The sequence below is a fragment of the Lemur catta genome, chromosome 8 (assembly GCF_020740605.2).
Source record: "Lemur catta isolate mLemCat1 chromosome 8, mLemCat1.pri, whole genome shotgun sequence".
Taxonomy (NCBI): Eukaryota; Metazoa; Chordata; class Mammalia; order Primates; family Lemuridae; genus Lemur; species Lemur catta.
In genome coordinates, this window is record NC_059135.1 from 25,247,829 (window position 1) to 25,275,309 (window position 27,481).

Below are 27,481 nucleotides of genomic sequence, written 5' to 3' on the forward strand. Positions count from 1 at the left end.
GGGGTTTACAAGGACTTTAAAAAAATTTTTTTTTAACTATAGGACCTCTTAGAGCCTTTGTCATCTTAATGTAAGGGATAAGTATACAACATTTTAAAATTTAACCACGCTCATACATAAGGTGCCACCCCTGTGATCTGGGCACTGCTCTGTCAAAGTTTATTTGACATATTTATGTTTCCTTTTTTTGTTATTGTTATTGAGACAGAGTCTTGCTCTGTCACCCCGGGTAGAGTGCAGTGGCATCATCATAGTTTACTGCAACCTCACACTCCTGGGCTCAAGGGATCCTCCTGCCTCAGTCTCCCGAGTAGCTAGGACTAGAGGTGCACACCACAAAGCCTGGTAATTTTCCTAGTTTTAGTAGAGACAGGGTCTCACTCTTGCTCAGGCTGGTCTCGAACTCCTGAGCTCAAGTGATCCTCCTGCCTCGGCCTCCCAGTGTGCTAGGATTACAGGTGTGAGCTACCATGTCCCGCCATTTGACATATTTATGAATATTCTGTTTCAACTCTAATTTCTATACTGCAATTCAATTCTGGCACTAACCACCTAGAGTTAGCATAAACCCCACAAATTAAAGGCTGAGTCCTCCACAAGATTGTTCCCACTTTAGATGCCAGCCACAAGTTCAGGCAGTTCCCAGGCCACCCACACTCTGACTGATTGGTTACAAATTGGGAGGTTTCCACAACCCCCTCAGGTTTGATAATTTGCTAGAACAACTCACAGAACTCAGGAAAGTGCTATACTTACAATTATAGTTTTATCATAAAGGATGCAAACCAGGAATAGCCAAATGAAGAGACTCAGAGGGTGAAGTCTGGGAGGTCCCCAAATGCAGAGCTTCTGTGCCCTCTCCCTGTGGAATCAGTGTGTGCCACCTTCCCATGATGTCAATACGGTCATCAGTGAGGAAGCTCTACTGAGCTTCAGTGTCCAGAGTTTTTATTGGGGTTTCATTATGTAGGTAACGTGGATTCCATCATTGGCCATGGGACTGAACTTAAACCTCCAGCCCCTGTCCCCTCCCTGGAGGTCAGATTGGCTCAAAATCCCAACCCTCTGACCACCATGTGGTTGGTCTTTCTGGTGACCACCCCCCATCCTGAAGCTATTTGGTGGCCCTCAGTTCCACCCTGAGTTCAGGGCAGGGAGAACTCAGTTCAGCCTCAGTGGGATGGGTAGTAAATTAGGAACACAAGCTATTTGATGGCCAGCATGGTGGCTCATGCCTGTAATCCTAGCATGCTGGGAGGCCGAGGCAGGAGGATCACGAGCTCAGGAGTTAGAGACCAGACTGAGCATAACCATTAGCATAAACTCGGGTGTGATAGAAGGGGCTCATGAATAAAAAAGATACTTATATAACTTAGCAGAAATTCCTAGGGTTTTAAAAGCTCCCTAGTTTCCAGTGAGTTTGTGATTCCCCACTCTATAACCCAGATACCACTCTTAAATCTTGGTTTAAAATAGAGGGTGTTTCCTTTTTTAATGGATATAAAAGTAACCAATAAAATTATTTTTATTTATTACCTTTAACTGAAAAAAAATTTAGTGTGTGCTATATACACCACTTCTAGAAGAAAACTAGAATAGCAAAACCTAAGCCATGTGGGCCTGTATCAGTTTCCAAAAGATTGAAAATCACATTCTAATCAGGTATATACTAATATACCAAGGGTTGTGTCTTCGTCATGTTTTTTCCATAAAGTAAATCATGTGGGGCTGAACCAAAAGCCTTGCTGAAAATCACTTCCCTTTCAAATCACCTGACCTGTACCTCTGACACAGAGGACAGACTTAGTTTGAAAGTCTTAGTCTCTTTCTCTGTCTTCATCGATAAGGATGTTTTTCATGAGCTGCAGACTTTGAGAGACCAGACGAAATAGTAGACACACGTGATGTGGGGCTGGGAGGCATCCAGCCTCAGTGGGCTGGGTAGTAAATTAGGAATGCAAGAGCTCAGTCTTCTGTTTGTAGCCTTGCCCCTGATTTATTGTGCAGCCTCGGGCCAGCCTGCCACAGTCTTGTGGGGCAGCATCTTTGACACTTTATTTTGAGGGAAGATTAAACTGTCTTGACTGTACAACTGAAATGTTACCAAATATCAGCTGAGCCAAAAGTGACATATGAATTCAGTAATACTGTACATCACAGCATTTTTTTTCCCAGAAAATATGAGGAGGTTCTCCAAATATTCTTTTAGATAAAGTGAAGTCTTATTGTGGCTTAACAATAGGTGGGAAACCTTTGGGAAAATGATGTTTCTCATCTGTTGTTAGGATAGGGACTTTTGACTTGAGTAAAAGGTGCCTGATAATGCTGAAGGTTTCCAGGCAACCCCTTTGGCCTGACTTTTCTGTATGATCCTCATCTCTCAATAATCTTCACTCACTGACATGCATGTTCTAATTGCCTTTCCCTTTCCTCTTCACTTGAAGAAAATCAAGTGAAAGTCTGTCCAAGCCATCATCCTTTTAGGAGTTTTATAGAGTTGATAAATAATACCTCTTCTTTTTCCTCCCAGGCCTCAGGAAGATGGAGATTGTAGATCATATTTATTATTATGTAGTGGATGGACTTATTCACCTGGCCACAGCTGGAGTCCCTACAGCCATGCCCTCTTACCACAGCAGACAGAAAACCTGCTCCCTGATAGCCAAGCTGCAGCATAAGCCTGCCAGGGTTCTTGTTCTCAGCTCACCAGTCATATACCTCATTTCTCCATCTGTGAGGAAGGCTGGGTAAGGGATGGGGAGAGAAGCTGGGAATATTATTCTAGGGAATTCCTTTCAAATGGCAAGATGAGGACTAGAGAATAGGGGTTGCCTACTTGTGTCTTGCCTACCGAGTCTAAATAACCTGACACAAGCAGCCTATCTGCAAATACTGCGCATAGGGTTAAAAGATTACCTTTGGAGGTGGTCACAAACTTGTGTTTCTAGAGAGACAGGCAAGCTTGGAAAGAAGGCACAAGGGAAAAGAATAAAGGAAGAAAGTAGACCAAGGCAGTTCCTAAATCTTATAGAACATAAAGAATTTGGTTTGGGGTGAAAAATGAAGTAATTCAAGCATGGATTTAAAGGAAGCTGATGAAAGTAATCTTTTTCACTTTGAGACTGTTCCTAGTACTACTTGGATCTACTTTCATGACTTTAATTTTATCAAATTGTTGTCATTACTAAAATAGCTCAAGTAGAATTACTCTGAGAAATGCTGTAAGGATGTTTTTGGAGGTTTTAGCAAAGAAGAGGACAGTTGTGTTTTAAAGATGTTGTAAAGTTCAAAGAGATGAGACTCTTGTAAAAATGTAAGGAAAGAGAAGCAGGCATTAAGAATGGGGAGTGACGTGAAAGAGAAGTCAGAGGGGACCCTGGTGGGACACTGTATATGATTGAAGTACCAACTGGATAAGGCTGATATAAGAAGTGACTTCTAAATCCAAGCAAGGGGAAAACATACCTTCCAGAACCAGTGTAAGGAAAGACAGGTTGCTTTACAGGTAAACAAAAAAGATACTCTGAATTTCTAAGCCAATAAGGGGTTATTAACCTTTCGAAGCAATCATAGCAGAGATGTAACTGGAGAATCACAAACAGAGTTAGCAGTGGTCTAATAGTACATTAAATACCAGGGAAAATCACTGTAGAAAGAACATAATTGGGGCACACATTGGATTCTCTGTGAGGCAAAAGTGTTCAGAGCAGGACTTAGACTAGGGTAAGGTGAGTGAGGCACTCACTGTGGAGGGCTGGGTAAGGGATAGGGAGAGAATTTGGGTACAGAATTTAAGAGTGCCCAAAACCCCTCAGTAATCAAGGTAAATAGTATTTTAATGTAATATTTTTTTTTTTTTCTTTTTTTTGAGACAGAGTCTCACTTTGTTGCCCGGGCTAGAGTGAGTGCCGTGGCGTCAGCCTAGCTCACAGCAACCTCAAACTCCTGGGCTTAAGCGATCCTACTGCCTCAGCCTCCTGAGTAGCTGGGACTACAGGCATGCGCCACCATGCCCAGCTAATTTTTTTGTGTGTATATATTTTTAGTTGGCCAGATAATTTCTTTCTATTTTTAGTAGAGACGGGGTCTCACTCTTGCTCAGGCTGGTCTCGAACTCCTGACCTCGAGCGATCCACCTGCCTCGGCCTCCCAGAGCTAGGATTACAGGCGTGAGCCACCGCGCCCGGCCTTAATGTAATATTTTTTTAAAAATCAAAATTAATGCAAAAAAAATTCATGATAGTCCAGGCTCACGCCTGTAATCCTAGCACTCTGGGAGGCTGAGGCAGGAGGATTGCTTGAGCCCAGGGGTTTGAAATTGCTGTGAGCTAGGCTGATGTCACGGCACTCTAGCCCAGGCAACAGAGCCAGACTCTGTCTCAAAAAAAGAAAAAAAGAAAGAAAAAACAATCATGATGAACAAAATGTAAAAGTTTAAATATAGATAGGATTCGCTAGCGCTACTGATTTTTCCTTTTGTTTTAGCTTCTAATGTGGCTCGGCACTGGTTCTTACTTATTCCAATAAGATAGTCTATTTAAGAAGAAATCTTCCTCCAAAGCTCTCTCAGTATGTAAGTTCCAAGTAGCCCTGCCCAACATTTACCTTGTTTCAAGGATGGTGAGGCTGGCCTCCCTTCCCTGTGTGGGACTGCAAGAAACATACAAGAAACCCTGGTACCCTGTGTTTCAGACAGAACTAATAGCAAGGGGGAGGTCATCTGTGACAAGGAGCATTAGTCTCACTACTAGTAGCTTTCATATCTGAAATAATCAGCTTAGCTGAGCCCTTTCTGTTTCTGCATGTGTTTTTCAAATAAGAGTTCTTGGTGGGTCAGTGTTTAACCAAAAGGAATAATTTGTGAAGAAAAGAGCCTGAGCTTGGAGCAGATGTACTAGCAGGTAGTCTAATGGATAATGGTGCAGTATGGATGAGGCCTTTCTTTCATGACACTACTTTACTCTAAACTAACTTGGCAGCATGAACCATTTTCTTTAAGTAAGAAAGTAGAACTGGTGAAAGGGCTTTTCCTCCTCCCCATAATAGATGATACATCCATCACTGGTAGAGAAAAGTGATTAAGTAGGATCACTATATGAATCTTTTATTTTGCCCTCTTTCTGTTGTCATAGGGCTTTTCCAACAGTGGCACTGTTGACATTTGGGGCCAAATAATTCTTTGTTGTGGAGGGCTGGCCTGTGCATTGTAGGACGTTTAGCAGCATCCCTGGCCTCCATCCACTAGACGCCAGTAGCTGCCCCTAGGCACCGTTTTGTGACTACCAAAAGTGTCTGCAGACCTTACAAATGCCCCCTGTTGGGACCAAAATCTTCTCTGGTTGAGAACCACTATGCTATCAAGAAACAAAGTCTTATTTTCTTCACTCAGTTTTTCCTCACATCTTTATAAAGTGATACATGTCTTCTGTTGAAATATATGTTATTTCATACCAGCTAATATTTTATAATCTAAGACTTCTACATCTGAATGGGTAGATTTAAGTAAAAATTAATAGTAGGTTATGAAAATAGCATCCTCACCAACCATCATTTAATATCAAATATGTCAGATGTTTTCAGTAACAAGTAATGGAATATCCAATTCAAACTGATTTGTACAATAAAAGGAATTACTCTCAATCAGCCAAGCTTTAGGCATCAGTTGATCCGGTAGCTCAAATTTTTTGAACTCTGTTTTTTGGACTCAATGCCCCAAGCAAACAGTATTTTCTCCCCCAAACCACCTACTCCTTCTGGTTGATGGGTTTCTTACATAATGGTCACAGGCATCTTTGAAGGTTCCCTTCCCATGCCCTCCACGTCAGTCAGTTGCCAAATCATTTGCATTTTGTCCCCATACTTCTTCTCTTTCTTCCTTCCTGTTTCCAAGCCTACTGCCTAATTAAGCTCGGACTGTTGCAATAACTTAGCAACTGGTTCTCTCTCCTTCCAGTTTTATTTTCTTACTAATTAATCTTTTCAAAGTGAATATTTCTATTATATTCTACACTTCAAACTACTCTAGTTGTTCCTGTATCTTACTGATTAATAAGGACTCCTCACCCTGAGCATTCAGGATTCTTATGTTCTAGCTTTATTCTTTTGCCCATCTCCCTCTACTTACAATGAGCCTCAGACAACTAGAATATATGATGTTTTCCAAACATGCTCCCATTTTCCTGATGTGAGCCTTTACGAATGTTCCTCTTCTAAAATCTGTTTTCTTCTTCAAGGCCCAGCTCAAATGCCCCTATGTCTACATCGCCTTCCTTGATCTCCACAATTAGTGGAAATGGCTTCCTCCTTCACTCATCTCTTACCTTCTACTTTCCACCTTATAGATTTGTATTCTTGCCTCCCTCACCTTCCCTATTCAGGGTGGTGGGAATGCTTGTGAGGGCCAGGCTAAATTCATTGATGAGCTAAATTATGTTCTTTTGTATAAATTGATTCATATTTTCTGCCCTTGTCATTTTTTCATCCTCAGGGGACAGTTTTTGTAATGTCCTCTCCAAGGAGATAGCTACTTGGAAATTCACTTTTATAGTTGAATTGTGTTGTTGATAAAGTGCCACATCTGCTATTTTTATTAGGCCCTGCCTTTTTAGCAGTTGAACAACCTTGGACAGAATTACTTTATCACCTTCTGCCTTGGTTTCTTCATCTGTAAAATGGGGATAATACCTACCTTATAGAATTGATATGAGGATTAAATGAATATACACATACACATATATGTATGTATGTATATAAATTGCTTATAACAGTGCCTGGCTTATAGTAAGCACTGTATAAGTAGTTTTTTTTTTTTTATCTACTTGGCTATTTCTTATTTATTATTTTAATTTTTATAATAAGTTGTTTACCATTTTCTTAAAAGTCTTTGGAAACTGAAAGGACAGACAGATACAGAAGTAAATGAGAAAGTCTAGTCATAGACTTGTTAAGAAAATAGGATAAAAATGCTAAATTTAGACTTATTTAAATATACTAGAAGCTGAATTTATATCTCACTATTAAACTTTTCTTACACTAATATAAGCACTGCTATTAACACATCTTATCATAAGAAAAATTAAAAGTTACCCAACAACTCAAATCATGTCTTTGGAAGTGAAAATCTGTGTTATAGATGATTATATTTACAACTTAAGGTAGATATTTAGTAGATAGAAAAGCAGCGAGAATCTCTAGAATGGTGCACATATTTACTTATATGCCTTAGGAAAAATCAAGATTTATTGCCTTTCAAGATAAATTTAAACTAAATATTGACTTTAGGTTCTCAATCATTGTTTACCTGAAAGACCAATAAATCTTGACACTTCTCAATTTGAATTGGAATCTACTTGGTATTTATTAATTTATTTCACACAATTTATAATCTTAATAACAACATTCCATGAGATTAAATAAACATTGTAGAGTTTAGCAAGTTTATATTTTCAATCAGCAGTAATGACCTGACCTGTGATTTTTACTTCATTTCTTACTTAAATATAGAGCCTTTAGCACTGTTAATACAATATAGGCCCTTCAAGTCAAAGCTGACTTAGCCTTAGCTATTTATTCAGTGTAAAACACCACCCCCCCAAACAAGAAACTCACCTAACAGCTTATAGGATATCTTTAAATTTTAAACCAATTAAATCAGATTGGAGTTTTCAATCTGAATTGGTAGTATTTTTTTGGTTGCCTTAGTTCTACAAGGATAATAAAATAATATATGATTATACTTCAGAGATGGACTCTGTCTTGGACAGTTGATATCTGTTGCCCCCAATCTCTTTCTCATCTGTCTGTGTCTCTTTAGATGTAATGTGTATTGAACACTGACTGTGTCCAGGTGCAGTGCTAATACTTTACAAGCATAATATTTGCCATATTGCTGTGTTGAAAGGAAAATTATTTAGTTAGGTACATCCATTTTGTCCAAGAGGAGTTATTTACTTCTGTTAGATTCTTGAGGACATAGCTGTCCTAGCAGCTGCAGCCCATTCTACAAGTGCCAGCTTAAGTTAACCTAAATATGTGTCGGCCACAGTAGGAACAATTTTCTTCCAAGTATTATTTATGCTTTTTAGCATGTGTCAGCCCTCTGACTGTGCAGCAGAACTTTATGAGTCAAAGTTTTGGCCAACAAGGAGTGACCGTTTTTCATATATGATCTCTCACTGCAATAAAATTTGTAGATGAACATAAATGAAGCCCATGAGGAAAAATTGTTTTCTGATGAACAGGAATGAATTTCAGTACAGCTTTGGAAATAAGCAGTCAGTCCATTTCAGGATTGTATCCGAGCATGTGTATTCCCTCCCAGCCTTTGAATTTTTCATCCCCTGGGAAGAAAATTCACTATCAAGGGACTTAAAACCTTACAGAGAAAATAATTTTGAAGTGCTACAGTCTAAAGTAGAGCCATAAACTCAAAAAAGGGACTATGAGCAGCATGCCATACTGTCTGCATTAGCAACGGCAGGTGGTACACAATTGGTGTTTCTGGATCCCTTTTGTTCTTTTAGTCTTATTTGAGATGCTTATGGATACTATTTGCCTTGTAACAGACAAAATTGCACACTTAATGGCATGTGCCTGATTCTCCATCCAAACACTTAATGTCTTAATTGATTTTATAATTCCTGTTTTATGACTCACCACCTTGTCCCAGAGACAAAGTAACTTGCGTGCTTGAGATGGGAAAAGTTTTGGTCTACAGATTTCTAAGTAAGTCTTTCTCAGTGTCCCTCACCCTTTGCCCCCTTTCCGTCTACATTTATGTAGGATTCCATAGCCTAAGTTCCCCCATGTTAACTTCAAACCACACATGTGGTCGGTCTCACTTCTCAGCTCTGTCCCGTCCAGCAGTGGAGGATGCAAGTCTGGGGCCCAGGTTTGCTTTACCTCCACTTCCTTTAATGGACACCAAAGCTACATTGCAAAAATTGCTTGTGCCCTGTGTCAAATAATTCTTCGTTTTAACATTGTGCCCAACTTTGTGCTAATCCCAGGCAGCAGTTTCAATTATATACCAAATGTGATACTTTATTTTAAAAAGTACAGGTTCAACAGTTAACTACTTAAGAACCAATGGTTATAGACTATAAGCTAGGAAAGCTAAGTTCCTTATGACTTTTCTCCCTAATTCTTATCAAGTAAGAAGTCCTTGAACCCCCATTTCTGTTTTCCTTCATTTTGGAAACTCTGGTCTTAAGGGCATATGATCAAAGACCAGGCCTTCAAGCAATACTTTACATATTGCTGACTGTACTTCACTGTTCCTGGCCAGGGCACTGGGGGTAAATAAGGAGGGAGGGACAGGAAGTCCCCTTCCTTGTTCTATGGACAAGTCTCCCTATACCGTGCATATAGTAAAAGAGGGTATGAAACTCGCCAGGTTTTTTTTCTTTCTATTTTTATAGAGCAAATGAAAATTTGTTCTCTCGTCATTTTTCCTTTCTTTTACAAAGGCACCTTCTTTCTTTTTGTTTGCCTTTCTTCTTTTCTTAGAGCATTTCTACCTTCCAAATACAAAATACCATACTTCCTTTACCAAATTAGATAAAAGCTCACTTAGCATTGTATGGGTTCCTTCCTTAGTGAGAGATTTACCTGGATCCAAGGACAGCTTTTGTTTCTTCCCTCTCATGCCCACGAGTTTTCCAACTGCTGGTCAAGGGAAGGAGGGCTGAAGTTGGTGGCCCTGAACTAGAAAGAAGGTAGTTGGCTGATCCTCAAGATCTCAGCTTCAGTAACACCCCACGGCAGCCAACTGAGCTCACTAGGTATACTTGTTAGAAGAAAGATTGTGCTTTTGTGGAGAATTATGCCAAAATTCTGCTAAAGCCCCCAGCAACAGATCCCTTTGGGTGTATTTAGTGAAAGGCCATTTGGGAAATGGACTGTACATGCAGCAAATGGGATTTTGATTAAATGGTGACATTTGTTTCCAAAAGTGTATCAGAGGGGAAGCTAAGCTCTTCAGAGCATGTGTTCATTAAAGATTTGAAGTGGGGTGGGAAGCAATAAAAAAAAAAAGGCCAATGGGTTCTCTTGTGAGATCGTTTTTTGTTCCTGTGAATTGAATACACTCTGAAAAGTTTCAAAAAGAGACTGGGAAGAATGTATTTTCTTTGATCCAACATGTGGAGTGTTCCTTACTACAAATGCCCTTTAATTTAGAAACATTGTTGAAATGTCTGTTTGAAAGTACATAAAAATATAATATGTAAATAAGCTCTAATTAGTTATTTCAATTAATTATTTTTGGTCTCTACTTTGCAGCTCTATTTTTCTCCTTATAATGTCGCTTTTCAGAGTCCAACTTTGGCACCCTCCAAAAAATGTGTTTTTGTAACAGTCGTTATTAAGAAAACACATTTTTTCCCTGTTGAAAACCTCATAATGATAAAGTAAAATCCCAGATTGTGTATTTTTGTGGGAAATTGTTTCAGACATTTTTACTCCATGATTTGCTATTACGATAGTAAAGGAAATCTTGCAGTTAATTGAAAAAGCTGGTGTTTCCTTCTTCAAATAAATGGCATGTGTTGATTTTTAGAAAATGAGTCTACATCAGGCCACTAGTCCCTAATCTTTCCCAATCATTCTATGTTCTTCCAAAGACAAATACGTTGGATTTGGGGATTAAAAGTTTTAATTCTATCTAAGGTGAATAGGATACTCCCAGTGGAGACAAGAATGCTCTGGAAAAACACTGGTAAAATGAACTCAGGTTGTTTCTACATAGCCAATTTTTAGAAATTGACTAAAAACCTGAAATGTTGATTTTGGAAGCCTAGAGATTAAACTGTGTGACAAATTATGAACTTTTCACTGAACAGACTGCACACCCTCTGCACTTTTCTTGAATAGAATCAGAATTTTAGAGCTTAGAGGGACCTTGGGGGTCACCTAGAAATTGGGGAGCAATCCTCAGCTTTTACCCATCAAAGTTCCTAGTGGGGGGTGGGTGGGAGCTAGGAGGGGGTTGCTCATTAGAAATGCGGATTCCTGGTCCCTACCCCAGATCTACAGAATCAAAATCATCTCAGATGGAAGGGGGATCCACATTTATCACAAAAATCTGCAGAAAATGCTGATGCTCACTGCATTTGGCAATCCACCAATTTAGACTAGCCCCTTGTTTTGTGGTGAGGAAGCAGGCCTAGAGCGTTTGATGGGTCCTGCTCACAGTGTGCCCTAAGCAAGAATGGGCCCAGGCTTCCTGACTCTAGACTATTAGTGTTGTCTGTGCACCGTGTGTCCAGAGCAGTCTCAAGCATCCAGACAGGTTCAAGCCTACTTCTGGGCCATTAGGGTGATTTCAGCACCCAGAATAGGACAGTATAGTTCTAAATAAGGTATGAAGATAAAGACATCCAAGGACTAGAGGTAGGAGTTTCTATGCTGCTGCTTTTGTCTAAACTAAACCCTGAGTGAACTCTAGCCGGGGTTCTCTCATTCTTTCTCTCTTTTATGAGCCAGGAGACCTGTGCAAATTTGCAAGGATGTTTAGCTCATTTACTTGGTTCATATGTTTGAACCTCCAGCATGTTGAGCTTTGGACCTGTGTGCTCAGTTGATATAAACATTTTTACACTTTCTGCTTTCTTAAAATACGTATTTGTGTATTTTAATATTGTCTATGTATGTTGGATCCAGAAAGTTAGAATAAAATCATTAAAATTATAGACTGATAAGCCCAATATTACCTACTAAAGAATATGTAAATATTCAGCAAATGCTTACTGATGTATGTTACATCTAAAATTCAAACAACCAAAAAGCTAAAATAATATAATTAATTTTTCCCGTAATCTGTGGTGACAATTTAAACTATAATGATGATCCTGAATTTCTGCAAGATCATGATCACCTTCTCATTAGGAAAGATTGAATTCTATTCAGTGTCATTTTAGTGTTAAGTCAATTTTACTATCTGCTAATTTTTGGAAACAGCAATATCCCAGTGTCTAGGATATATCAAGTTTGATTGAACGCTGTACCACAGTTAATACATGAGCTCATGTGTAAAATATAGTTCTTAGAATCTCAACAGGGATATTAATGAAAGGCTGTTTTGAGAGGCAGGTGATCAGGTGAAGATGATGAATTTTGGACTAGTGATAGAAAATTACAATCTCTGTGTATGTAAGTTAGTGTACATATGCCAAACAATACCCAGTTTATCATTCCTTCAACCTAAATATTTATTGATTATACGCTATGTGTAAAGCTCTGTGCTAAGTGCTGAGGATAGGAAAATAGATCTGAGGAGTTTATAGCATGTTCCTGGCCGTAAAAAGCCATGATAATTTAAGGAGGCACATGCTAAATGGCACATGAGTAATGCAGTCAGTGAGGGCAGCAGACAGCAACCACGTTCCAACATTCACAGCCCTGTGATTATGCCAGGGTCTCCTCTGTCAGACAGCAGCTACGTTTGGTTCTTCCTTACCTTTCACACATTTCTCATTCCTCAGCCAGTCTGAAAGACAGGAGCTTGTGATTTTGTTGCTGCTCAATAGTAAAGAAATAGCCATTCCAGGAAGGAACAGGATCAAACTCTTGAAGCATACTACTAGTATATTTACTTACTCTCTTTCAATACCTGTTGTATTTAAAAACAAAAGAGTCTAATTCTCTTCTGGGAGAATGCACTGTGAAACTGCTCAGGTCCTGATGCCATTTTATTTGTGATGAAAATGAAAGTTCTCTTGAGTTTTGTGATACTTACATTCATGGGGTTTCACATGAATCAGAATCTTCTTAGGTGGGCAGTTGGATAAATAAATGTTCCTTCCTTATAATGGAAATGGGGTGCAATACTGATCATTATATTATTATTAGTGTCAAATCTCTTTGGTCAATATAGTTCTTGGTGCCTAACCATGAAATGGGCCATGTGGAAGGATTTCTAAAATGAAAGCTGTAGATCAGAAATGTCAGAATAATGACAGTGTTTACATATTCTTGACTACTTGTTCTGGGGCTGCCAAGGTTTTGTCCTTTGGGATGATTGTGACAGAATTTTTATACTCCTCAGTAGAAGGTGGTTCCTCCAATCTAAAGAAAAGTGATAGCTTCTTTGTGGCAGAGCCATGAATATTACCAGGTCCCCTGACGGTACCAGAACAGCGCTCACAGAATCCTGGACTTTCTTGGATCTGAAAAAGGCATTAATCACTTGCAGGCAACCAGTAGTTTTGAATAATGGGCAAGATGTGTTGGAGTAGAGATCAGAGAAGAGGGTGCTGTGTAAGGAGGAATGATATATGTTAAAATACGGAGGATGGAGTGAGCACACTGTGTTGTTTGGGGAACATTGAGAAGGGGTCCCTGACTGGAATAAAGAGATGATATTCCCAGTGGAGAGTAGTGAGAGGAAAAGTTGGAAAGGTGAGAAGGGGCCAATCAAAGGCCAAATTCCTTATATTGATTTTGTAAGCAAAGGAAGGCTACTTATCAGTTTTGGGGATCATTTTAGCATCAGACAAGCCTACAGCCAAATCTGAACTCTGCTTTTTATTGGCTTGGTGACCTCAGATGAGATACTTAGCTTCACAGAAATCTTGGGTTTTTCAACTATAAAATAGAATTGATAATGTCTTCCCCATTGAAATGTTGTATGGGTTAAACAAGATCCTGTATGGAAGCCCTCAGCAAAGTGCCTGGCGGAAATACAGTCCCCGAGCAGGGCAGTGAGAACATCAAAGGTAGGGTTATAGAGAGACCAGTCACTGGCCACTGTATGCCGAAGAGATGGCATCAGAAGAGACCAGAGGCAGGGGACCAGTTAATCACATTTACAATAATCTGCCAGGAGGTGAACGGATGGAGATTGTGACATTAGGAAGAAGAGGACGCATCTATACAACTCCATTCTCTGTAACTTCTTTGTTGTTGCAGACTTTCATTTAACTTAAGCGCTATGTGACCTTGTTCTGTGGTGTTAAATGTACAATAAGTCATAGGCTCTTTCTCTTGCCTTGAACAGGATGCCAGCGAGCCATAGGTCTGTCCAACGGGAAAGCCAAGGTGTGCAATTACAGTGGGTGGTATTACTGCAGCACCTGCCACGTGGACGACAGTTTTCTCATCCCGGCTCGCATCGTCCACAACTGGGACACTTCAAAATATAAGGTAGGTACAAAAACTGGGTTTGCTTAATAATAGGAATTCAGGTGTTCATATGTTGTCAGGTGGATTATAAAAATAATGATAAAACAATTTGAAACAAACTTGATTAGGTAGTCTCATAAAAGCTGCAAGATCTTATCTAATACTTCTCCTATAGACAGATTAAAGGCTTCTTAACTATGAGTCCTATTAATTTTCTCATTTAAAAAGATATATATCTCAGTTTTTAATTCTGGACCTTGATAATTAACTGTAGGTGCTAAGAGAGAATTCTGATAGAGAAAAAGGCCTCTCATTAATTTTTATTAGATCTTATCTCCAATATCGCAACACTATGGGAAGATAAAAATGGGAAAATAATACATGCATGAGCATGCTAGTGATCTTTCAAGGAGAGGATTTATATAATCCAAGGTATTTCTTATAGTAGAGTAGCACTCCTACTCATATGAAGATCAGTCTCTTAGCAAATCCAGGCTCCTGGAACTGGAACCTTGAGAGAAGCTATGAAGACTTCTCCATGGGGTCCCACAGCAAGAAACAGTGCACTGAGCCATCTTCAGACCTTCAACAGGACTGTTGTTTTTTAAAAAGAGGAGGAAGTGAGAAGCAGAGGTATATGCTAACAGCTTTGCAAAGTAACTGCTAACAGCCAAGGAGGATATTTAAGAAGTACAAATGGCAGGCTTAGTAGCTACAAAAATGCAAGTCAATAGAGGAGAAGAGGACGACTGAACCCTGAGACTCTCCAACTTGAGAGGGGAGAGAGATGAGGAGGAACCAGCAAAGGAGGCCAGGAAGGAGTGAGCAGTGAGGTAGAAGGACCCCAGGGTGTCTGACAAGCCATGGGAAGAAAGTATTTCCAGATGAATTGTGACAGGTGGTGATAGGTCAAATAAGATGAGCACTGAGAATTGACCATTGGCTTTAGTAATGTGGAGGTAATTAGTGACCTTAATGAAAGCAGTTTGAATGGAGTGGTGGGAGCAAAGGTCTGAATGGAGGGGGTTTAACATAGAATAGGAAGAGAGAAATAAGAGACAAGAATAGATGACTCTTTTGAGAAGTTTTGCTATAAAGGGAAGGTGAGAGGTCAGGAGTAACTCAGAAGGAAGTGGGGTCAAGTTAGGTTTGATTTTTTGTTTTAGTGGAAAAAATAACTGCATGTTTTCTGTGCTGATGTGAACTATCCAGGAGAGAGAGAATTGCTAGAACAATATGGTTGAATCAGTGAGAAGGATGGAATCATGCAGACAGTAGGAGGGTTTGGCCATTGCTTGGAGCACAGAATAAGAGAAAAGGCAGTCTGGAGATGGGGGCTGGTGGGGAGGTAGATGTGATGTTAGGAGCTTATGGAGGTTCTCTTCCATATACATCAGTAGCTTTCATCGGATTCTTTTCTTTCAGCATTTGTGATCTTAAAGAGCCCAGGTCACTGTGAGAAGTGCCTTTACCTTCTACTTCGTAGAGAAAACAGGGAATGACTACACAATAACTATGTCAACCCACCTACCTACAAACTTGTCTGCCTCCACATGTGTCCTCATTGTCCTCCTTCCAGCCACAGAAGAACCATTACTTCTCTTACAGAAGTTTATTCCTTCTGCCTCTATTCATGGTCTTAACTCTTCCCTTCTCCATCACGGTTTTGCCAAATTTTCTTGACCCTTGGCAGTTTCTCATTCTCCTGGACTTTTCTGGGATGCGGCATTTGACCAGGTGGACCTTTCTCCTTGAATTTTACTGCCTTGGGTTTGATGACACACCCCTAGTTCATCTCCTTCTGACTCTTCTTTTTCAATCACCTTCTCTGATTTCTTGTCCTCTGCTTATACCTTATTAATATTGGGGCTCCTTAAGGTTGATTCTTTTGTTTCTTTTTCCCATTCCGTGCTCTTTCTGTTGGGTTATCGCTATCCCTTCTATGGTTTTAACTACCGGAACTCATGTACTGATGATTCCTACTTTTATCTCCAGCTCCAGTTTTGCTACTGAAATCGAGAGCTTTTGCTTTAATTGCTTGATGGACATCTCAACTTTAGTTTTCAGCCTAGTAGTCTTCAAGATATGTGAATTGGTTTGCTATATTGTACAAGTATTTCTACCCTTGTGTAAACAAGGTGGTAGAATTCGTCAAGTCCAGGAATCTGACTCCCCGATGGAGTGGTACTGTATGCTTAGGATTCTGTTATGGTCTTACACATATAATAGATAATATAATTCTGTTACTTGATATTACTGGAAGCTTTTCTGATACTTCTGCCAGAATATTGTGACATCTGCCTTGAATGAACCTTCTGTGCAAGGTGCTTCATATACAAACAGGCTGTGTGGCTGGTTTTTTATTGATACCTAATAGTTGTACATATTTATGGGGTTCAAGTGATATTTTGATACGTGTATGCAATGTTTAATGATTACATCAGGCTATCCATCGCCTTAAATATTTATCATTTCTTTATGTTGGGAACATTCAAAATTTTCTCTCCTAGCTATTTTGAAATATACAATAAATTATTGTTAACTGTAGTTGCCCTACTGTGCCATCAAACACTACAATTTACTCCTTCTGTCTAACTGTATGTTTTTACCCATTAACCAGTCCGTCTTCATCCCTCCCTCCTCCCCCGTACCTTTCCAGCCTCTAATAACCATCATTCTACTCACTACCTCCATGAGGTCATTTGTTTTAGCTCCCACATATGAGTGAGAACATGTAATATTTGTCTTGCTGTGCTTGGCTTATTTAACATAATGACCTCCAATTCCATCCATGTTGCTGCAAATGACAGGATTTTGTTCTTTTTATGGCTAAATAATATTTCATTGTATATATGTACCAATGAAATAGCCATTTTAACTGGGGTGAGATGATATCTCATTGTGGTTTTGACTTGCATTTCCATAATGTTTACTGATGTTGAGCAATTTTTTATATGCATGTTGCCCATTTGTATATTTTTTTGAGAATTGTCTATTCAGATCTTTTTAAATCAGATTATTATTATTATTTTGCTATTGAATTGAGTTGCTTATATGTTCTGGTTATTCATCTGTTGTTAGATGGATAGTTTCCAATTATTTGCTCCCATTCTGTGGGTTGTCTCTTCACTTTGTTGTTTCCTTTGCTGTGCAGAAGCTTTTTAGTTTGATGTAATCCCATTTGTCTATTTTCGCTTTTGTTGCCTGTGCTTTTGAGGTCTTACCCAAAAAACTTTGCCCAGACCAACATCCTAAAGTGTTTCCCCAATGTTTTCTTCTAGTAGTTTTATAGTTTTAGGTCTTACGTTTAAGCCTTTAATCTATTTTGATTTGGTTTTTATATATAGTGAGAAAGAGGGGCCGAATTTCATTTTTCTGCATAGGACATCCATATGCAGCACCATTTATTGAAGAGACTGTCCTTTCCCCAGTGTATATTCTTCTCACTGTTATCAAAAAAGAGTTGGCTATAAATGTGTGGATTTATTTTTGGGTTCTCTATTATGTTCCATTGGTCTATGTGTTTATGACTGTTTTTATGTCACATGCCAATAGATGTCTGAGACTTACTTTCATTGTAACTGTGTTACCTGGCAGCAAGTAGGTGGGGAAGGGCCCCAGAGCTGTCACCTACCTTGAATCCTTGAACTCTAAAACAAACATGAAAATTATGAGTGGCCAATTGGCTTATGTTCTTTTCTCTATCCCTTGGCAACTTTGTCCCCTGTTCTACCCAATAACCATCCAAATCGTCACTGTTTATAAAATGCTTCATCCTAATACTCCTTAGCATATGACCTTACCTCCTACTGCAAGGAGAAAAATGAAGTTGTAAGATATGAATATGAATATCTATACATCTATCTATATTTGCGCTTATCCTTACTGCTTTCCCTCCTATCTTGAGAGACAGAAGAGCCCCTTCTCTTGTTTAGTGATCATCCTTCCACATGTGCTCCAGATATTTTTATTCATCTAGGAATCCCTGCTTATTCTTCCAGAGCTAATGAAAGCACATCCTCCTTGGTGAAAGCTTCTCTGTTGCTCTCGACCTCTCCCCATCTGCTACACCGCTGGCTCTCTCCTTTGTGCCACCGTCATGTCATGTATGGGCCTCGAGAATTGCACTTATTTAGGGGTTAATAGAGGAGCTTGGAGTTAAATAAGCCTTTGTCCATATTGTACCTCTACTTCTTATTAGGTGCTCAATTTGTTGGGCAAAAATTACTTTAACTTTCCTGAGCCTCAGTTTTCTAATCTGTAAAATGAGCCCAGACTGCCTGGGTTCAAGTCTTGACTTTGTCACATGTTAGCCATCTAACCTGGGCAAGTTATTTAGTCTCTCTGTGTTTCAGTTTCCTAATAATGAGAATAATATTTTGTAAGGTTACTACTGGTTAAATGGGTCAATGCATGTGAAGTGTTTAGAACTGTGCCAAACTGGTAGCATGTGCCATATAAGCATTTGTTCTTACCATCATTCCCATTTTTACCTAAAAGAGTTGTGCGAATTGGGATAATGTAAGAAAAGCACTTAGCAAATGACTGTGATAAACACTTAATGAATGGAAGTTGTTATTATTGTCATTATCATCATATCTGTATAACAGCTAGTTGCTTGTCTGTTTTCTCTATAAAGGTGAGTTCCTGCACAGGCAATGTGTCTTAGCACAGCTCCTGGCTCATAGTAGGTGAGCAGGAATGTCTCTGTCCCCTGGGCACCTCAAACTCAACATGCCCTAAATTGGCTTTATCGTGCTCACCAAATGTTCCCCCTAGAGCACATTGTCTGCCTTGGTGAATGGCCCCCCAGTCACCACTCCCAGGTAGGAGACATCCTGGACTCCTCCCTCTGCCACACCTGCCCTGCCTGAGCAGTCAGCAAAAACCAGCTGCTTAATTTTAGCTCTCGAGGTCTTGCTCCCCACCGCACCCCCAGGTCCACCACACGGACTCCAACACCCTCAGCATCACTCACATGCAGGAGGTCACTCACCTCCTAATTGTGCTTCCTGCCTTTAAGCCTTGCCCCTCTGCTTGGTATATTTCAAAAAGTCCTACTCTTACCTTTGCACTCATGGTCTTATTTCTTCACCTTTAGAATGGAGATAATACTCCTACCTATTTCATAAGGTTGCCATTTGCTTAAGTGAATGATTCACAGAAGGCACCTAGCACAGAGTCTGGCACACAATAAACACTCAGTTAAGATTAGCTTTTACTATGATTGTATGCATGATAAATGCAATTCTCTGAGCCTGACATACAAGACCTCTTGTGATCTCCTAGTCCCTGCCTGCCTGCCTAGCCCATTCGTCCACAACCCCTCTCCCACACAGATCTCTTCATTAAGATCACATGCATCCTTCCTGATCCCTGTCATGCCATGCTGTTTCACACCTCTGGTCTTCCTCTTGCCCTCACCCACCATAGCAAATCCTAAAACCCAGCTTAAAACCTCATTTCCTCTCCTGATTCTTTCCTTCCCTGCTACCAGACAGAATTATCATTCTCTCTTCTGTATCTTGTACTTGACACTTTGAATTTGGGCTATAAATATATTTGCCATGTGTGTATTAGATAAAAATGTATTTAGAGGAAAAGAATGCTAGTTGGGTTTGATTTAGAAGGTTTAGATTAATCCGCTTGGAGCAGGGCTTTGACAGCTAAGAGAGGTGCTTAGAGAGCAAGTGAGTGAGGCAGTTTCAGTCCTGTGATCCGTTGAGAGCTCAGACTGGTAGCACCTGCCAGCAGAATACACACCAATTTATGTAGCAAAAGTAGAAAAGGTAGCACTGAATGAGAAAAAAGGCAAACAAGCATGGTTTACGAAGCCATGATGTAGAGGAGGAGATCCAGGTCTGTTTGCAATGAGCTCTAAAAGCCACAGAAACCATCAGTTTAGCCATCACTGACACCTGAAATCTTTCTATAAAGCAGGATGTTTTGTTGTGGTAGTCATTCAAGTAACTAGATTTGATTTTGAGAGGGTAGGTAGCTAACTGAAGATACTAGGTACACTCCCTTAATCCATGTTGCACGTGAGGAAAATCTCCTTTGTCAGACCACTCCTTCCCAAGTTTTCAGAGGGCCAGGGAAGATTTTAAAGCAAGAATAGAGCTGGTCGATTTTATCTGGATCATCTCCCACTGGCATTAAGTAACTATATTCCATTTAGTCTAGTGTCTGTCTGTCTTTGCTCAGACACCAGGATTTAACTTAATGCTCCTAATTGTGAGGATCAATTCAGATCTATCTGTTTCCAAGACCAGACATCGTTCTGTTAGATCTGCCTGCTGTCCTTAATAGCAAGTACGTGACTGGCTTGAATATCCATTTAAAAGAGTGAAAAAATGGTTTTGCAGAACAGAATGAAATCTATCATCTTAAGCACTTCCTTGTCTGTCCTCTGGAGCATTAATAATCCTAATTATTTTTAAAGGAGGATTTCATCTATTTTCTGGTGTTATCCTGCAGATTGAATTGAGCTCCAAGATTATGCAAAGCAGCTAAACCCTATCCTCAAATTCTACGGCCATTTTCTAATGAAATTCTCTTTGAAGGTAACTTCCCCTAGCCCACATTAAAAAATATCAAGCATGACAAAGAGGTGGTAAGGAATTCAAACAGCCCCAACTCTTCCTAAATAGTTCACCTTAGCTGTGCTTGAAAAAAAAAAATTTTTTTTTTTTGTATCCCAGCCTGAATATTCACATTCCATTTAGCTAGGGGTTTTCCATGTTACATAAACCATTTCCTATCTCTACATCTTGAGAGGCATTCAAGGCAAGCTCTGTTGCCCTTGCTGAGCTGGAGAAAAGCTCACTGGTGGGAAAAACCACTTGATCAGAGTCATTTGGAGATTCTGAGAACAAATTGTAATTAAACTTAAGGTTTCCTGATTCCTCCTCCATTACCCCACAGGACCAAGAAATATAGTCAGGATTGATTTTATTAAGACTTTGGCTATAATTTTTCACAATGGAGATGGGAATAAATACTGGAAGGAAATGTTTTGCCTAAGCAATAGTGATTATTTTACTCTGATAAGATTAAGGATTTTTTTTTTCCTCAGATGATCTTTATTCTCCAAATTTTCAGTAATGTGATTATATGACTTTTATAATTTTATAAATTTTAACAGTCATGTATTCTTTTTACAAAAATACATATTAGAAATGAACTTTTTTAATGCACCCATATTATAGTTATAAATATAAATGATTGTTCTGTCTTGTGATAGATAACTTCAGGGTTTGATGTGGTAAGGGAGGCTGTTTTCCTCCACATGCTTTATACTGCTATATTTTAGTCATTCTTTTTTGAATATAATATACTTTCACAAATTGCAAGATACAAAAAAAGGTATGCATATACACATAAATAATCTCTCTTTCCCCCAGCTCATTCTCCTTCTCACAGGCAACCAAAATATTCCTTTCTTGTGTGTCCTTCCAGAGATATTTTACATACACATATTTTTCGTGCAAAAATGATGATAGGTGATGTAGTGTTCACCCTGTGCTTGAGGAGCTTTCCATTAAGATCATAAAACTCTTCCTTGGACTTTTTTATTTTTATAGCCACTCCATATGTCATCATGAATTTGTCTAACCAGTTTTTTTTTTTATGGACATTTAGATTTTTCTAGTTTTTTACTATTATAGACAGCAAGTCAATGAATACCTTTATATTATATATCATTTTAAATATAAATTATTTCACTCATGAGCAAAACTATCTGTAGATAACTTTCTAGATGTAGGTGTCTACATTCATGAGTTTGAATGGACGGTGCCAAATTACCCTCAACGGGGGTTGTACGTTCTGTTTCTACCATGTAGCTTGTAGGCGCCTTTCTTTACTTGGTGCCAGGATATCAGCTGTTACTTATGTTGTCTCTGTGCTACCTCTAGCTGCTCTTCCCCTTTTCTTCTTTATTGACTCTAAATGTGTTATAAACTTAGAAACAAATAGCTAAGCTGTTAAAATTGTGTCTAAAGCAAAAGTATGCGGTTCAAAGTCATGGCTAGGGCATTGTAAATTACTCATTCATTTGTTCAACAAGTATTTATTGGATCCTTATTGTACTCACTGTTCTAGGCACTAGGCACTGGGAACATAATTTCTGCTCCCATGGATGCACTTACTCCAGTGGCAGGAAGAGGAAGAAGACAGTAAACAAATACACAAATAAGTGACTTTTGGATAAGTGAAATGTTACTGAACTTCAGTTTTTTTTTTTTAAAGTTAAAATCAAATGGGAGTCTGCATGCCAGTGTATTGCCTACTTTCTTTATAGGTTAGTCTCCACTTGTAGCCTACTTGCTTAAAGACAAAGAAGTATCACCTCTTTTATAGAATGATGAGCTAATAGATTCCAGCAGAGTAATTAAAAAATAAAAGGAACTGTGAATGTAAAAAATACTAAAAAGCACAGAGCAGAGTATTTAGAGATAGGCGTTCCGGCTCTAGTTCTGCCGTGAAATGACCACAAGTAAGTCACGTAAGCTCTCTGGATAGATCAATTCAGTGTTTCTCAAGGTGTATTCCATGGAACATTAACAAGTTCTATACATGTTAATAGATGTTACTCAAAAAGAGGCTCCACAGGAGGGCCACAGCTAGGCCAGCTTTATGAGAATTGGAAAAGAAAAGGACCCCTCAAGGGAACACAGCCCAGCAAACTCACAGCTTGGCAAAAGGATGGAGCAAGGTAGGGAAGATGCCCTTTCCTCCAGTTGGTGAGTGGGGCCCAGGCTCCCACACTCTCGCCCCGCCCCCCATACATCCAGGGCAACACTAAGTAGCTGCCCTGTCTGTAGTCAAATAGGTTTGGTAAGTGACTCAGTGAAGCAGATTTTCCTTAGTACAAGATGTCTCAGAGTTTTAATATGCTAACGTGCTGTACTGTGAATCACCAAGAAAAGAAAGTGATATGTGGCATATTTCTTGTTGGACCTCAGAACATCTTTTTTGTAGGACCAGCATTCCCAGGAACACAATTTGAGAAAAACTGAACTAGATTATCTTTACCAGTCCTTGTTATTCTAAGATTATGTTCTCTCATGTTCAGAAAATGAAACATTTTCCTCCCTTAATAAAAAATGAAGTCTTCTCTACCACCACCTCACCACTACATCGTCTCCAAACTGAGGTCTATGCTTAAACGTTCCCTTTACCCCATCACTTTATTGCTCAGGGCTATTTCTGTGGGGGAACATACCAGAGCACCATTCCAGAACCTCTCTCCGGATACTGCAAACCCAAACATTCAAGAACTTTGTTTAAAAAGGTAGTTGCCACCAGCATAACAAAAGACGTGTTATGTTAGAATCTATACTGATGACACTTACTGTTCAAATCAAATGACACATATGTTTACTTATACATGCTTAAATAGCAGATTTGGTCATTATTAGTTTGTAGCTAATTGTAATGTGATTGTGCTGTTTTCCCCAACTCCTCCTGAATGTGAGGTGGGAGAAGAGACCTATTTCCCCCAGACTTCCTCTTCCTCATCTCTCTTGAGTCGTGTAGATTGTGGGGCTGTAAAGAGAGAATCAGTTCACAAATTGCAACACATCCACAGTGGCAGAGTTGAGTTCTTAAAGAAATTCTTTATATAAATAGTATGAGTATCATTAATAAATATTAAATATTATTTAGTAATATTATTTAGTAACAGGCCAATAGGCTTGAAAAATGAACCATTGACCCTGTAAAAATTGATTCTAATGTGAATGGAGTGGATTATGGAAAAAAGATCCAGCCAACACCATTCATTTTTAAAAATAAAGAGTTTGGGGCTCATCCGTCTGTACCTGACTATGAAGTGCGTTTTTATTTACATCAGAAACAGCACTCAGACTTTTTATATTTTTCATAATTTGCTTGACAAGAAGTAGGACAGTAGCTCTTAGCTCTTCATTGGAACATACTCAGTGTTCACGTATAACTCATATTAACAAGAAAGAAACTCCCTTACACATAAACTTTATCACCTAAGAATATCATTGCCTTTTTCCCCCAAGTAACTTTTTTTTAACATTTTCTTTTTTTAAAAATGCTTCTTAATTATAGTTGAGTTTGAAAGTGGAATCCTCATGCCAGTCTGGAGGGTTGTTTAGAACTTCGGAAATCAGTGGGGATACAGTGCTCTATTTCACAAAAATAGCATTTCATGCCAAATTTTAGTTCTCTCAGAAATTCCCTCACCGGTGTTAGTGGTTGATTCTCAAAAACTAGAGCATGTGCTCAGCCTTGCTGCCAAAAATGGCTCAACGTGGCAGGGATTTGTTCCCATACCCAGGCAGCAGCAGTAACAATGTGTTCTATATGCTTAACGCTCGTTAATAACTTGTGAAGGCAATGCCTTCCACGTTTCTGAAACTAGCTCTGTTTTCGTTTTTCGTAATTTCAGTTTATGAATACTGATGTCAGTAGCTGTCCCATTTGTCTCACTGCTTTGACTGTCTCTGTAAAAGATTTTTTTTTCCTTTTGGGCTTAAGTACCACCTGAAGAGAGAAGCCTTTTAAGGCCTGGGAGACTGGCCAGTGCCCTTTGTCCCTCTGTTCACCTACTAAAAGGTAGCATTGTTAACCTAATTCAGCAGGGCCCTGACTCCATATAAACACTGTTCAATAGAGCCAGAAAGACTAATTGAATTGTACAATACATCATTTTTTTGCAACAGTTTCAAGTGGATTGTACTTCATTTCCCTGAATGCCATCAGTTTTTTCCTCATTTTAAGATATTTAAATATAACAAATATTTAAACATCATAAATAAAATATTTAAACCCAGTTCTGTCTTCTCCCACTGAACTGTGAGCTATGTAAGGACAGGGCCATGCCTGTTTTATCCTCCACTGATTGCCTAATGCCTGTTACAGTGGCAGGCATGTTCCTTTGTCTGTATGTCTCAAAAATAAGAGTGAGGATTGTTTAGCTCCATCACCTTGGAATAATTGTTATTTTCAATCTTATTAAATAGTTGAAGGTTTTGGCTAAAACTACGTGCCTCTTTGTGACCTGGATTTGCAGAGACTGTAAGCTTCTCTAACTCTTTAACTCTAACTCTGCAGGATGCCACAGGATCACACAATACAACAGGTACCTCAAAAACAATTGTTTATAAGGAAAAAAAATGACTTCTTTTTTTTAAATGATGTGATTTTTGCATCCCTATAAGGAACATAAACTGTTATGGAATATACATACACATATCATGCACATATGCAAATATTTATGTGGTTTTTAAATCACTGTTGCTGTTAAGACGGTCTTAATGATTTCCTTTTTTTCTTTTTCTTTTTGAAATAATTAAGAGCCACAGGAAATTGCATAGACAGTACAGAGAGGTCCTATGTACCTTTCACCCAGTTTCCTTTCACCCAGTTTCCTTCACTGGTTACATCTTAGGTAACTATAGTACAATATATATATATTTTTAAAAAATAGGAAATTGACATTGGTATTAATATAATGAGTCAGTATAGTCTGTGTCATTAGTTGAGTTTCTAGAAGAAAGTGAAGCCAAAATTTATATTTAGTTCAACTATGGGCTTTTTCATTTGGCTCTGTGCAGAAAGTAGTAACTTGACTGGGATATTTAAGCTACGATTCCTAGTGTGAGCTGGATGGTTCACCAGAACTGATTGACGGAGCTTGTCTCGTAGGTGTCTAAGCAGGCCAAAGAGTTTCTGGAGTACGTGTACGAAGAGCCGCTGATCGACATCCAGCAGGAGAACCCCATGCTGTACCACCACGCCGAGCCGCTGGCCACCGTGGTGCGGCTGCGGCAGCGGCTGAAGTCGCTCCGAGCCTATTTATTCAGCTGCCGGGCAGCGGTGGCAGAGGATCTGCGCCGCAGGTAAGAGTCATAAAAGTCTGACGGCTCCGCTTTGTTTTTCTTTCCCGCCCTGGGAGGGTGGTTAGATGATCTCCAAGGGCCTTTCCAACACTGATCGCCTCTAATTCTCGGACTCTCCCTCTCCCTCTCCACCGCTGCCCTCCCTCTGGGCTCATCTTTGACCTTTTCCTCCAAGGTCTTCTATTTGGTTGAACCAAGCAAAATGAAAATTACGTCTCAGTGTATCTGAAGGCTTTTAACTGTCCATTGAGTGCCCAGGAAGGTGAAGATTTCTCTTACCAATGTGTTAATTTGAGGTAATAATCATGAGAGTGTCTTCATTGGTCACTTATGCGGTGTTTTATGTTTTTCCCAATTTCAATTCCTGTTTATCATCAGGAAAAATAAGCATAACTAAAAAGCATATTTCATAACTAAAAAACATTTTCAAATGGGAAATAAGTAGGTGGTCATTCAAATCTTATATTCCATACAGAAACAAATACCCAAACTTGGTAAGCGATGCAGGAAATAGAGCTGGAATTAAAATAGGCCCAGGACTATGCCTTTTCATCTCACAGTTGGTGCAGGCTGCTTTCTCAGGGCTTAGTTAGCTCATAGTTCACAGAACATACAAGTCCAAACCAGACTCAGATCTTGAAAATAAAATTAAAGTTAAAATGTGCCTGCTCTCATAAAATTCCTTCTTTCCAGTTAGATTTTATGGGCATTTAAAGTCTTACCATTGGCATATACGAACTAGCTTATACTTGAAATGATTGTTGGTGGCATTCATAAGTCCCTGAAAATACCTTTTGATTTTTTTGTTTTAATAGAAATGACCAACAGCATACATTAGTCATGTTAAATGTTTTTGGAGGTAAGCCTACCTGCAGAAGAACCTTTGGAAAGTATTAAAGTGATGGAGTTTGCAATTTGAGATCCAATTAGATCCAACGACACTGACATAACCCCAGGCATCTGAAGAAGACATTTTTAAAAGAACTAAATGTAGATAGTGAGGGATACATAATATCTAGACAGGCTCTCATAAAATAGTAATGAAAAGGCAGCTGCCATAAAGTAAAATACTTCTCAGTGGTAGTCATTCTATTACCTAGTTGTTTTTCAGAAAGCACCAGAAAGCGGTCAGGATTTATTCTTATAAAGTCTTGGCAGATCTTAATTTTAAAAGATCAGGCTCTTCCTTGGAAGGCAATAGAATTATATGTCTCAAACTAATTTACCAACTAAACTAGATATAAGATTTTTGATGTTCAAAGTATGTTTGTTCTATTATTTTCAGTACCTTTTGGCTTTACTCAGAGCTTGTTTTTCTTGTGCCTATATTTTTAGATGATATTAAAATGTACACGTGGGAATCATGTTAGATACCTTTGTGGCATAATGTTTTGCTTTGGTTAAAATATGCCAAATCAGGGCACACATTTAGAAATTAAATAGGAGGTCTTCTCTTCATATGGATGACTAAGAATCCCTACTCT

At 39.0% G+C, this 27,481-nt stretch overlaps 1 protein-coding gene across 4 annotated transcripts in view; it reads left to right on the plus strand.

Moving 5' to 3' along the window:
• PLEKHM3 (pleckstrin homology domain containing M3) overlaps window positions 1–27,481 on the plus strand; it is a 164,761-nt gene that overhangs the window by 50,374 nt on the left and 86,906 nt on the right. For all 4 annotated transcript variants that reach the window (XM_045560225.1, XM_045560228.1, XM_045560227.1 and 1 more), the window contains exons 4-5: window positions 13,997–14,142; window positions 25,804–25,997. In XM_045560225.1, the coding sequence (XP_045416181.1) occupies window positions 13,997–14,142; window positions 25,804–25,997 (340 nt within the window). The remainder of the gene's footprint in view (window positions 1–13,996; window positions 14,143–25,803; window positions 25,998–27,481) is intronic.